Below are 12349 nucleotides of genomic sequence, written 5' to 3'. Positions count from 1 at the left end.
CTATTCTACTGCGTTCTACACTGTTCTACTGTACTGTACCCTACTCTATTCTACTCCGTTCTACACTGTTCTACTGTACTGTACACTATTCTACTCCATTTTACACTGTTCTACTGTACTGTACCCTACTCTATTCTATTCCATTCTACTCTATTCTACTGTACTGTACCCTACTCTATTCTATTCCGTTCTACACTATTCTACTCCGTTCTACTCTGTTCTACTGTACTGTACCCTACTCTATTCTACTCCATTCTACTCAATTCTACTGTACTGTACCCTACTCTGTTCTACTCCGTTCTACTCTATTCTACTCCGTTCTACACTGTTCTACTGTACTGTACACTATTCTACTCCATTTTACACTGTTCTACTGTACTGTACCCTACTCTATTCTACTCCATTCTACTCTATTCTACTGTACTGTACCCTACTCTGTTCTATTCCGTTCTACACTATTCTACTCCGTTCTACTCTGTTCTACTGTACTGTACCCTACTCTATTCTACTCAATTCTACTGTACTGTACCCTACTCTGTTCTACTCCGTTCTACTCTGTTCTACTGTACTGTACCCTACTCTATTCTACTCCATTCTACCCTATTCTACTGTACTGTACCCTACTCTATTCTACTCCATTCTACACTGTTCTACTGTACTGTACCCTACTCTATTCTACTCCATTCTACTCTATTCTACTCCGTTCTACACTGTTCTACTGTACTGTACCCTACTCTATTCTACTGCGTTCTACACTGTTCTACTGTACTGTACCCTACTCTATTCTACTGCGTTCTACACTGTTCTACTGTACTGTACCCTACTCTATTCTACTCCGTTCTACACTGTTCTACTGTACTGTACCCTACTCTATTCTACTCTGGTCCATTCTACTTTATTCTATTCTACTGTGCTGTACCCTACTCTATTCTACTGTACTGTACTGTACCCTATTCTATTCTACTCCGTTCTACTCTGTTCTACTGTACTGTACCCTACTCTAGTCTACTCTAGTCCGTTCTATTCTATTCTACTGTATTGTACCCTACTCTATTCCATTAATCTGCACTGCCGGGTCAAAAAAAAGGTCGCTTTTTGGATTTAAATAAGCAAATAATTAAGAGCCTATGATTGGATCATTATTAAAATGATTAATATATTTCACTGGCAACAATTATTTTAACCCATGATGTACTGTGTAACTTCTCATTTCTTAAACAACCATGTCAGAAGACGTATCCCGCGGTCGTGGAAAAGATATTACTGTGTTTCAGAAGGGGCAAATTATTGGCCTGCATCAAGGAAAGAAAACAACTAAGGAGACTGCTGAAATCCCTGGAATTGGGTTAAGAACTGTCCACCGCATTATTAAAACCTGGAAGGAGAGTGGTGAACTGTCTACTTTGAGGAAGAAATGTGGTCGGAAAAATGAATGTTCAAAATCTTGAATGATTGTGATCGGAGATCTTTAAAACGCTTGGTGAAGTAGAAATCACAGCTCGTGTAAAAAGTGAAAGTAAGAGCATTTCCACATGCACAGTGCGACGAGAACTTACAGGATTGGGATTAAACAGCTGTGTGGCCTAATCAGATAAAAACGACTTTAATTTGCTGTGGAGCAATGGAAAAAGGTCATGTGGTCTGGTGAGTCCAGCTTTATCCTATTCCAAAGCGATGGGTGCATCAGGGTAAGAAGAGAAGCACATGAAGCGATGCACCATCATGCATAGTGCCTACTGTACAAGCCTCTGCAGGCAGTCTTATGATCTGGGGTCGCTTCAGTTGGTCAGGTCTAGGCTCGGCAACATTATGCGGCAATGAAACGAAGTCAGCTGAGTATCCCGTCAATGGAAGGGAACAATCTTAACCCCACTGAAAGGCTGTGCTGTGCTGGGGAAGACTTCCCGGAGTGGTTCGACTCTCTCGTCCTCAATTCAAGATCTCGGTCAAAAATGAACGCAACTCTGGATGGAAATAAATGTTGTCACGTTGCACAAGGTTGTCGAAACAATGCCACAATGAATGCGGTGTAATCAAAGCTAAAGGTGGTGCGACGACTCTCAGTGTATAATCTGTTAGGATTGTTTATCTGTAATCTGTTCTCTCCTGCTTTTTCTAGACAATAGTGCTTTTTTTTACCGAACCCAGAAAATGCAAAGAAAAAGAAGAATACCTTTTTGTTTTATTACTCAACAACTTTGCAAATGTACATCTTTTACCTTGCCCATACAGAATGACTTGCCAGGTGGCCTTAATAAGAAGCGGCTTCAGGCGTTACTCAGAACAATTGGAGAATATCCAGCTAAGTACAGGTAATACATGAAGTAATCATTTTAATAAGCGTTTGCATGTTGCTGGTTAGATTTCTGATCTGTGTGTGTGTGTGTGATTTATTTTAGGATGTTCATTTGGCGTTCTCTGCTGCAGCTTCCTGAGAATCATGCTGTATTCAGCAGTCTAACAGATAAAGGCCTGCACTCCGCTTATATGTGTCTGCATGAGCGCTACCCAATCAAGAGCCACAAACTGCAGAGAGGACTGCAGAGGTCATTATAATAAATAATAAACTTGATGTACACTACCAGTCAAAAGTTTAGACACTTTTCCACATTTTATAATAATAACGAAGTCATCAAAACTATGGAATAACACAAATTGAACTATGGGAATTATGTTGTGATGGAAAAAAAAACCCCAAATAAATCAAAATAATTTAGTATTTTAGTATCTTCAAAGTAGACGCCCTTTTTGCTTAGAATTTCCAGAAATGTATTCTTGGTGTTTTCTCGAGCGATTTCTTGAGGAATTTCCCCGAGATGCTTTTTAAACAGTATTAAAGGAGTTCACATTTACGCTGGACACTTATTATGATTTTTTTTTTTTTTTTTTGTAAATGAAATGTTAATTTTCTAATGAAAGAAATGGAATACGTTGGCACAATTATATTTTTTTTTGTCTACAACACCGATTTCAAACATTTAATCATACACCTTAAGTTTTTTAAGATCATGAGAAACGTTTCAGTTGAGTGTCTCCAAACTTTTAATGGGTAGTGTACCATTATTTCTATTTGCATTTGTTTCCACTATACAACTTGGTACCAGTTACAAAGTTTAAACAAATGAATCGAGTACAATAAATAAACCTAAAATAAAACGTGATAAGAAAGTTAAATGATAAAAGGTAGTTTTTGCATAAATAATAGCGCTGAATGTATTTCCCAGTTTAGCAATTCCTGTACGTGTTTGACTGGTGGTGTTTTCATGTTATGTCTTAATTATGTACACGGTAGAAGATGATATGAATAAACGAAAACAATGATACAGTATGGATTTTTTTTTTGCTTGTATGTTTGCATGCTAATATATATTGTAACCTCCCTCTCACACACCTGCAGGGTCCTGTCTGCCCTGGCTCACTGGACAGCCATCTTTGGAGAAGCAGAGTATCTCCCGCTGCTGGCGTTTCCGTTTGTCAAGCTCTTTCAGAACAATCCTCTCATCTGCTTTGAAGTTGTGGCTACCGTAATCGGTACACACACCAAAGAGTATATAAACGGTATGGTAACTCAACTGTAGAAATTCATCTTTGATACTTGAATAGTCTTTTTTTTTTTTTTTTTTTTTTTGCTGTTTTCAGTGAACTGGTGCCAGCATTGGTTCGAGTACTTCCCCAACCCCCCGCTCAACATTCTGAGTATGGTAGAGAACGTACTGGCTCATCATGATAAAGAGCTGCTGCGCCATTTTGTTGACTGCGGTGTCACTTCCCAGGTACGTGAGCTAACTTCAGATCTGTTTACAGGTTGAATTTTTAATGTATCTTTTGCAGTAAATAAATAGTGTAGGCTGTAATAAAATGGTAATATTGATATTACCGTTTATATAATTTTTGACCCTCAACTGTTCACTTATAGGCAGAGGTTTAACAATCCCCGGACTATTGGAACAGCAAGGCCAGTTAAATTATTTTTTTGCTGTAGACTGAGGACATTTGGGTTTGAGATGAAACGATGAATATGAGAAGATAGTTTAGATAGTTTAAGTTCAGCTTTTATTTCCTAGTATTTATATGTAGACATGTTAAATCGCAGAACATAACACATTTTGTGTCAGACCACCCAATTTATAGGTGAGCAAAAATATTGGAACATGTGACCGACAGGTGTTCCTTGTTACCCAGGTGTGTCCTGTTAGACTGATTGTTTAAAGAGTAAATAGCGCTGAACATCTACTCTTGGTTTTGGCCTTTAGTTTCACCTGTGAAGACTGCATTTGTTGTTAAAAAGGATCAGCCAACATGAAGATCAGAGAGCTGTCTGTGGGAGAAAAGCCCTTTTGAAACTGAGAAAAGAGAGAACATCAATGAGAGATATTACACAAACATTGGGCATAGCCAATACAACAATTTGGAACGTCCTGAAAAGGAGAGAAACAGCTGGTGTACTGAGCAACAGACACCGAATGGGTCGACCAAGGAAAACAACAACAGCTGATAGCAGAAACATTGGGAGAGCTGTGAAGAGAAAACCCAAAACAACAGTCAGTGACATCACCAACAACCTCCACAGGGCAAGGGTGAAGAATACTTAGAGCGCAGAAATATAGCGGTCAGACGACAAGATGCAAACCTCTCATCAGCAGTAAGAGTCAGAAAGGCAGATTGAAATTAACAAAGAAATACTGAGACAAAAGTTTTGGAACCAGGATGAACCTCTACCAAAGTGATGGAAAGGCCAAAGTGTGGAGAAAGAAAGGATCTGCTCATGATCCAAAACATACAAGCTCATCTGTGAAACATGGTGGCGGTAGTGTCATGGCCTGGGCTTGCATGGCTGCTTCTGGAACAGACTCACTAATCTTTATTGATGATGTAACTCATGATGGCAGCAGCAGAATGAATTCAGACATTTACAGCAACATTCTGTCTCCAGTTTACAGTGAAGTTCATCATGCAACGATGATCCAAAATACACGGCCAACTCAACAAAGGACTTTTTCAGGGGGAAACATGGAAAGTTTAAGGCCAAGTCAATCACCAGACCTTAACCCAGTTAAACAGCATTTCACCTCCTGAAGAGGAAACTGAAGGGAGAAACCCCCAAAACAAACAACAACTGAAAGAAGCTGCTGGAAAAGCAACACAAAAGAAGAAACCGACAATCTGGTGATGTCTGTGATGTCAGTGAGTCGCAGGCTTGATGCAGTTATTGCAAGCACGGGATATGCAACTAAATATTAAGCGGTATTTACTTTCAGTTACTTCAATACTTATCTGTTCCTATACTTTTGCTCACCTAAAAATTAGGTGGTCTGATACAAAAGGTTCTTTGTTTTATGTTGTTTAACACATCTAGATGCAAATACCAGGAAATAAAATCTGAAATCCGAAACTCTCGTCTCATCTCCATCTTTTGATCTCAAACCCAGATGTCTTTGGTGTACAGCACAAAGAAATGAGTCGGCCTTGCCGTTCCAGTAGTTTCGGATGGAACTGTATTTAAAAGGCAATCATTGTATTAATCAATGCAATAATCATAAATCAACTAATAGTGATTATAATCGATTCTAAATAAATTATTATTGAAAAAGTAACAACTGGCGTGTAAAAAAATATAATTGAATAGTCTAGCAAGGTATTTTACCTGTAACTCTGACACTTTTAAAACGGTCATCATTCTCGGTAGGTCTAAAGTTGGTCGTATCAATCAGAGGTACTAAATTGAAGCGTATAGGATTGTATCGAGGCAGATTCGAGTCATTCCCTTACGAATCGAAATCATATCAAATTGTATGGGAGCCTGAGGTTGGATTTAGATTCCGCCTCACTTTTACATCACTTTGAATAAGAACTTCTGGCCAATGAATAAATGTGAACTCCAGTCACAAAATGATTCTTTGCACTTGATCAAAACAACTCTGAGTGTGTGTTGCCTGTTGCCTCATTCAGTTTTTTGTCGTCCCCCCAGCTATATGTGTGGCCGCTGCTCGAAACCCTGTTCTCTGAGGTGCTGACCAGAGACGAATGGCTGAAGCTGTTTGATAATGTTTTCTCCAATCATCCTTCGTTCCTCCTGATGTCCGTGGTGGCCTACGTGACCTGCTGCAGAGCGCCGTTACTCCTCTGCACTCACAGAGATGACTTTGAGGTGCTTTTCATCTCGCATTTTTGTCATGTTATCTAGAGCAATAGCCAATTTTATATATATATATAATGTATATGTGTGTATATACATATATATACACCTCACAGGTGTAATGTGCACAATAAAATGTATACTTTATGATGCTTGATCTTTCTCCTCGCGCATTAAATATATGTGATTCAGCAGTGATAAACACCAAATGATCTGAAATTAAATGAATAAACTCAGTTTAGCCTGTTGATCGAAGACTGCGTGCTGTGCGGTTTGGAGGAACACTGTGATTACAACAACATTTCAGATGTTAAATGGAGCTTTCTGAACCACTGGATTTGCTCATTCTGTTGTGCATTAAAGCATTCAGGAAGTAACAATATTATTCACCAGTGATTATCAGTGGCCCATTCTATACCCCAGTGATGAAGTGATGTGTTTTTGTCTGATTGTGCAATGCCATTTCTTATCATTCAAGTTTGACCCCTTTATCCAGAACCTAGATCCACTCTTGTCGTTTTTTTTTTCTGTTTTGTTTTGTCTCTTTAAGCATAAAAAGTCCTGGATAGTCACCAGCTATCATGCCGCATTCGTAGTCACTTATTTTTCCCCAAAAGGCTCAATTAAACACTAACACTGGGCTGCCAGATTTATACCACGCACTGTAATTATGTGACATTTGACCTGTTGGCTTGTACAGTTGGTGTGAACGTTGGTAATGTACCTAATGACTTGGTAAGTTTAGTTTCCCGTAGTTTCAATAGATACCGTTTGACTTTAATTGCTGCATAGCGGGGGGTAGTGGTGGCTTAGCGGTTAAGGCTCCGGGTTACTGATCGGAAGGTCGAGGGTTCAAGCTCCAGCACTGCCAAGCTGCCACTGTTGGGCCCTTGAGCAAGGCCCTTAACTCTCTCTGCTCCAGGGGGCGCTGTATCATGGCTGACCCTGTGCCCTGACCCCAACTTCCTGACATGCTAGAGTACGCATAGAAAACAATTTCACTCTGCTGTGTATATGTGGTCAATAAAAGACTCAAGGCTCACTCATTACATCCTGCTCAGAACTTTAATGCGACCATGACAGCAGGAAAAGTACTGACTGATTTTCCTTCTGCTGACTGTTTGAATGTTCACTAACACCAAGAGAACTCGCATCACAGGTGTCTGTTTTTCTGTAAATACTCCCCGTTTACAGTACTTTTTCCATCATCGCAACAATATGGACATGAGCGCGATGCTAAAGGAGACGTATCGGTTGATGGAGCTGACCCCGGCAGACCTGCACCCGAGCTCCATGCTGAATGACTTTGAGCCTCTGACGCCCGGTCAGTATCCAATCTTCAACAAGTATCCCACGTTCATAGTGGAGTACCAGTGCCAGGAGCGGGAGCGAATCCGCCAGCAAGAAGTGGAATATCTCAGAGAGAGGTGGGAACTTGGGCTGTTTCTTTCCAGAGCCTCACAAAATTAACCGAGTGTTAGATATGTTTCCTATAAGTGCAAATAAGTATGTTGTGTATTGTATTGAGTAAGAACAATTCAGTTGTATTGCCAAACCCTGAGCTTTAGTTTTGAGCTGCACATCTCCCAGGGAAAAAAAAAACAGCGACTTTTTAGGTGTTTGTTGGTGTTTAAAAATAAAACTTCTGTGTTAGTAGCAGTTGCTTCATGTAGGTGTATGTGTTGTGTCTGGACACAAGCAGACAGGCACTTCAGGAGCTACGTGCTGAGGCGGTGAGACAGCAGGCTGAGGATGAAGCCTGGTACACACAGCAGGAGCTGCTCCAGCAAGCCGAGGAACAGCGTCGAAGAATCCTGCAAGAGGAAGAGAGCAAACTTGCGCATCAGAGAACCAGGTCTCTCTCTCCCTCTCCCTCTCTCTCTCCCTCTCTCTCTCTCCCTCTCCCTCTCTCTCTCCCTCTCCCTCTCCCTCTCTCTCTCCCTCTCCCTCTCCCTCTCTCTCTCTCCCTCTCCCTCTCTCTCTCTCTCTCTCCCTCTCCCTCTCTCTCTTTCTCTCTCTCTCGTGTGCGCATGGACTGAGTGAGTGGGCGGAGTCGGAGCGGAAGTGAGTGAGTGTGTGCGGAGCGTGGCCGAGGCCGCTGCTCCAAGTTCGCTTGTTCATTTTTTCTATCTCTTTTTTCTATCTATTTTTTCTTAAGAAATACGATTTCCTTTAGGTCTTTGGTTTCTGAGAGAGTTCAATTTACTACTGTTTGTTGTGCGCGCGCGCGCGCGCGTGTGTGTGTGTTTGTGTTTGTGTGTGTGTGTGTTTGTGTTTATTTGTGTGTGTGTGTGTTTGTGTGTGTGTGTTTGTGTGTGCTTCTCGCTGGCCTGGGCGGCTGTTTCCGTGGTGTTTTGGGAAACATGGCTGTCCCAGGAACCGGGAAATATGATTCCCTCACGCGGCGGCATGCTATTAAAGTAGCCACTACCGCCAGCGTTGAGGAGGTGTGTCTGGCCGTGGGGGAGAGTGTAGGATACGACAACATTCTGTCTGCGGCCCGGATGAATAGTGCTGTTGTGCTGTTTCTGAAAACGGTGGAGTTGGCAAACGAAATGGTGGACAGTGGAGTTGTGCTTGATGATGTGTTCCACTTAGTGCTTCCTTTGTCAACCCCGTCAAAAAAAATAATCCTGTCGAATGTTCCTCCTTTTATTAAGGACGAGGTTCTGTCCCAAGCTCTATCCCGCTATGGTAAACTGGTCTCCCAGATCAAGAGGATTGCAATTACAAGCAAATCCCCTCATGTAAAACATATCGTGTCTTTTAGACGATTTGTGTACATGGTCCTGAAGGATAATAATGAGCTGGAGCTGACACTCAATGTAAAGGTGGAGGATTTTAATTATGTTATTTATGCCACTACTACTACAATGAAGTGTTTTGGGTGTGGTTTATCTGGTCATCTGGTGAGGGCCTGTCCAGAAAAACGGGTAAATCCCGAAAATAGTGATAATGCTAACGTAGCCGCTGGTAACAAATTTACTGTTGGAGAGGGTGTTGGGGTGGATGGGGCCCACACACCGGGAGAGGGAACAGCAGTACCCTCTCAGGTGGAGGCACCTGAAGCTGGCCCCTCTCACCAGGGTATCAATGTTCAACCAGGTGAAGAAGAGAAGGCTGAGGGTGAGCCTGAGTTATGTGATAAGGATACACAGGATAGTACGGTGTCACTAGATAGTGTGGATCCGTCCCTTGGTGATGAAGTTGCGGATGATAGCTCTCATATGGAGACGGAAGAAAATGTGTTCAAGGTGCCCCAGAGAAAGAGACGGAGAAATCGTCCTCATGCACAGGCTAAGAGGAAAGATGGCGTAGAGGAGCTGAATTCTGGGGAGGTAGAGAGTGAGAGTGAAGCCTCCGACTGCAGTATAACATGTAGTGTAAATCTAAGTGGCTTTTCGAGCCATGAATATAGCGTGGACGACATCAAGGTGTTTCTGAGAAAGACTAAGCATGCTAGGAATGTAAGGATAGACGAGTTTTTCCCAGATGTGGAACAGTTCATTAGAAAAACACGTGGGTTTATGTCAGAAGGGGGTTTCACTGATCAGGAGGGGTACCGTCTAAAAAAAATCCTTACAAAAGTCAATGGTATGCTGGACAATAATGATAGTGACAGTCAATCCTAGACATCATGTATGTAATTCTATTAGTTTTCATCATTTTTATGAGTGAGTTTCGAGTTGCTTCGTTGAATTTAAATGGAGCAAGGGAAATAAATAAAAGATTTTTGTTGTTTGAAACGGTGAAGCAAAAGAAAATTGACGTAATCTTTGCTCAGGAAACCCACACAGACGCTAATAATGCTGCGGACTGGGCCAGGGAATTTAAAGGGTTATCCGTTTTAAGTCATAAGACATCTACCAGTGGGGGAGTAGCTATTTTATTTTCCAATAATTTTATCCCCTGTTCTTATCAAGTTGATGAAATCATAAAGGGTCGACTGTTAAAGGTTAGAGCTCAATATGAGAATAGGTGGGTCGTTTTTGTTTGTGTTTATGCCCCGACCACGGCCATTGACAGAATGGTATTTTTACGAAACCTAGATAATGTCCTAAAAAATTGTGACTCTGATGATTTTTTGATTCTAGGGGGGGATTTTAACTGTACAGAGCTGGATATGGACAGGAATCATGTAGAGCCCCATATGCCATCACGTAGAAGGCTAGTCGAATTAATGAATTCCTGTGACCTTGTGGACATTTGGAGAAATTTCCACCACATGCAGAAACAATATACCTGGGTGCACTCCTATAATAATATGCTCTCTATGGCCAGATTGGATAAATTTTATGGTGTTAAACACCAGTTAAGTGCTTTTAGAAGTTGTGCAATTATACCGGTAGGATTTACGGACCATTGTATGGTTCTGTCTACTGTGTTTTTAAGTAAACTCAAGCATAAGAGTGCGTATTGGCATTTTAACACCAGTTTATTGCAAGACGGTCATTTTAAGGATGTGTTTAAGTATTTTTGGAGTGATTTTAGAACAACAAAGCATTCTTTTAAATCTGTGCAACAGTGGTGGGATTTTGCCAAAACACAAATTAAACAGCTGTGTCAACAGTATACCTCCAGTGTCACGAGAGACACAACTCTACGTATGAAATCCTTGGAAGATGAAATAATGGCGCTAATGGAGCCAATGAAAAACACAGGACGGCAGGTATGCATAGAAAATTTAAGGACAAAGAAGAATTTATTGACCAAATTGCTAGACGTTACCGCACAAGGAGCTCTGGTCAGGTCGCGATTTCAGACTGTAGAGTGTATGGATGCACCGTCAAAATTCTTTTTTAATTTGGAAAAAAAGAATGGTCAAAATAAGATGATACATGGCCTGTTTTCTGATGATGGGACAATTTTAGTGGACCACAGAGAAATTCGAAAGAGAGCAGTCGGGTTCTACAAGGAACTGTACATGAGTGAAATCTCCATTGAGCAGGCACATGATAACGTCTTCTTGGAAGATCTCCCTCAGGTGTCAGAGGTAGCACATGCAGACCTCGGAGGGGAGTTGACCCTAGAGGAACTGCTACGAGCCCTCCAGGGTATGGAGAGTGGCAAGGCACCAGGGATCGATGGTCTACCGGCTGAATTTTATAAGTCCTTTTGGCCTGAAATGGGTGCAGACCTACTGGAAGTACTGGGTGACAGTTTAGTCACGGGGCGGCTGCCGCTCAGTTGTCGCAGAGCAGTTTTGACTCTGTTGCCCAAGAAAGGAGATTTACACGACATAAAATCATGGAGACCTGTCTCAGTTCTCTGTGTAGAATACCGAATGCTCTCCAAGGTATTGGCAAACCGACTTAGTAAAGTCATGGAAGAGGTGATCCATCCGGACCAGACCTACTGTGTGCCGGGTCGATTTATTCACGATAACATTTCGGTCATTAGGGATGTTGTAGAGGTCGGAAGGATTTTTAATTTGGAATGTGGTTTGATTTTAATTGACCAGGAAAAGGCTTTCGACAGGGTTGAGCATACCTACTTATGGAACGTTTTGTCTGCTTTTGGTTTTAATTCGGATTTTATCGAAAAAATAAGAGTTCTGTACCGTGACAGTGAAAGCATACTGAAGGTTAATGGTGACTTGTGTGCTCCTTTTAAAGTTCATAGGGGAATAAGACAAGGATGCCCACTATCTGGCATGTTATATTCCCTTGCGATTGAACCTCTTTTAACTAAACTGAGAACTGAACTACAAGGTATAACAATTCCAAAGTGTGAGGGTGTTTTTAAACTATCAGCATACGCTGACGATGTGGCAATACTTGTTGGCAGCCAGAGAGATGTTGATACGATACGGAAGATCACTGACGATTTTAGAATTGTTTCTTCTGCCAAGGTAAACTGGGAGAAAAGCGTGGCGTTTTTAATCGGGGGATGGTTAGGCGGCGTCCCAAACCTCCCAGACCGCTTACTATGGTGCAGAGGTGGTTTTAAGTATTTGGGGGTGTTTTTAGGAGACGAAGGGTTTATGAGGAAAAACTTTGAAGGGACTGTCGAGAAGGTAAAGGGTCGGTTGGAGAAGTGGAATTTTTTAGTTAAAAAAGTGTCCTTTAGGGGGCGGGTACTTATAATTAACAACCTGGTAGCATCATCCCTCTGGCATAGGCTTGCGTGCATCGATCCTCCAATACATGTTTTATCTAAAATCCAGTCAATTTTAGTTAATTTTTTCTGGGATAGTCTACACTGGGTTCCACA

General features: G+C 41.5%; 1 protein-coding gene across 1 annotated transcript in view; it reads left to right on the top strand.

The window, feature by feature from the left end:
* tbc1d31 (TBC1 domain family, member 31) overlaps positions 1 to 12349 on the top strand; it is a 34452-nt gene that overhangs the window by 13349 nt on the left and 8754 nt on the right. The window contains exons 9-15 of the mRNA XM_017481793.3: positions 2233 to 2312; positions 2400 to 2546; positions 3398 to 3531; positions 3640 to 3773; positions 5969 to 6148; positions 7331 to 7563; positions 7839 to 7991. Of these exons, the coding sequence (XP_017337282.1) occupies positions 2233 to 2312; positions 2400 to 2546; positions 3398 to 3531; positions 3640 to 3773; positions 5969 to 6148; positions 7331 to 7563; positions 7839 to 7991 (1061 nt within the window). The remainder of the gene's footprint in view (positions 1 to 2232; positions 2313 to 2399; positions 2547 to 3397; positions 3532 to 3639; positions 3774 to 5968; positions 6149 to 7330; positions 7564 to 7838; positions 7992 to 12349) is intronic.

The sequence above is a fragment of the Ictalurus punctatus genome, chromosome 1 (assembly GCF_001660625.3).
Source record: "Ictalurus punctatus breed USDA103 chromosome 1, Coco_2.0, whole genome shotgun sequence".
Taxonomy (NCBI): domain Eukaryota; kingdom Metazoa; phylum Chordata; class Actinopteri; order Siluriformes; family Ictaluridae; genus Ictalurus; species Ictalurus punctatus.
Note: the sequence above shows the minus strand (reverse complement) of the source record. Positions and strands in the feature narration are given on the sequence as shown.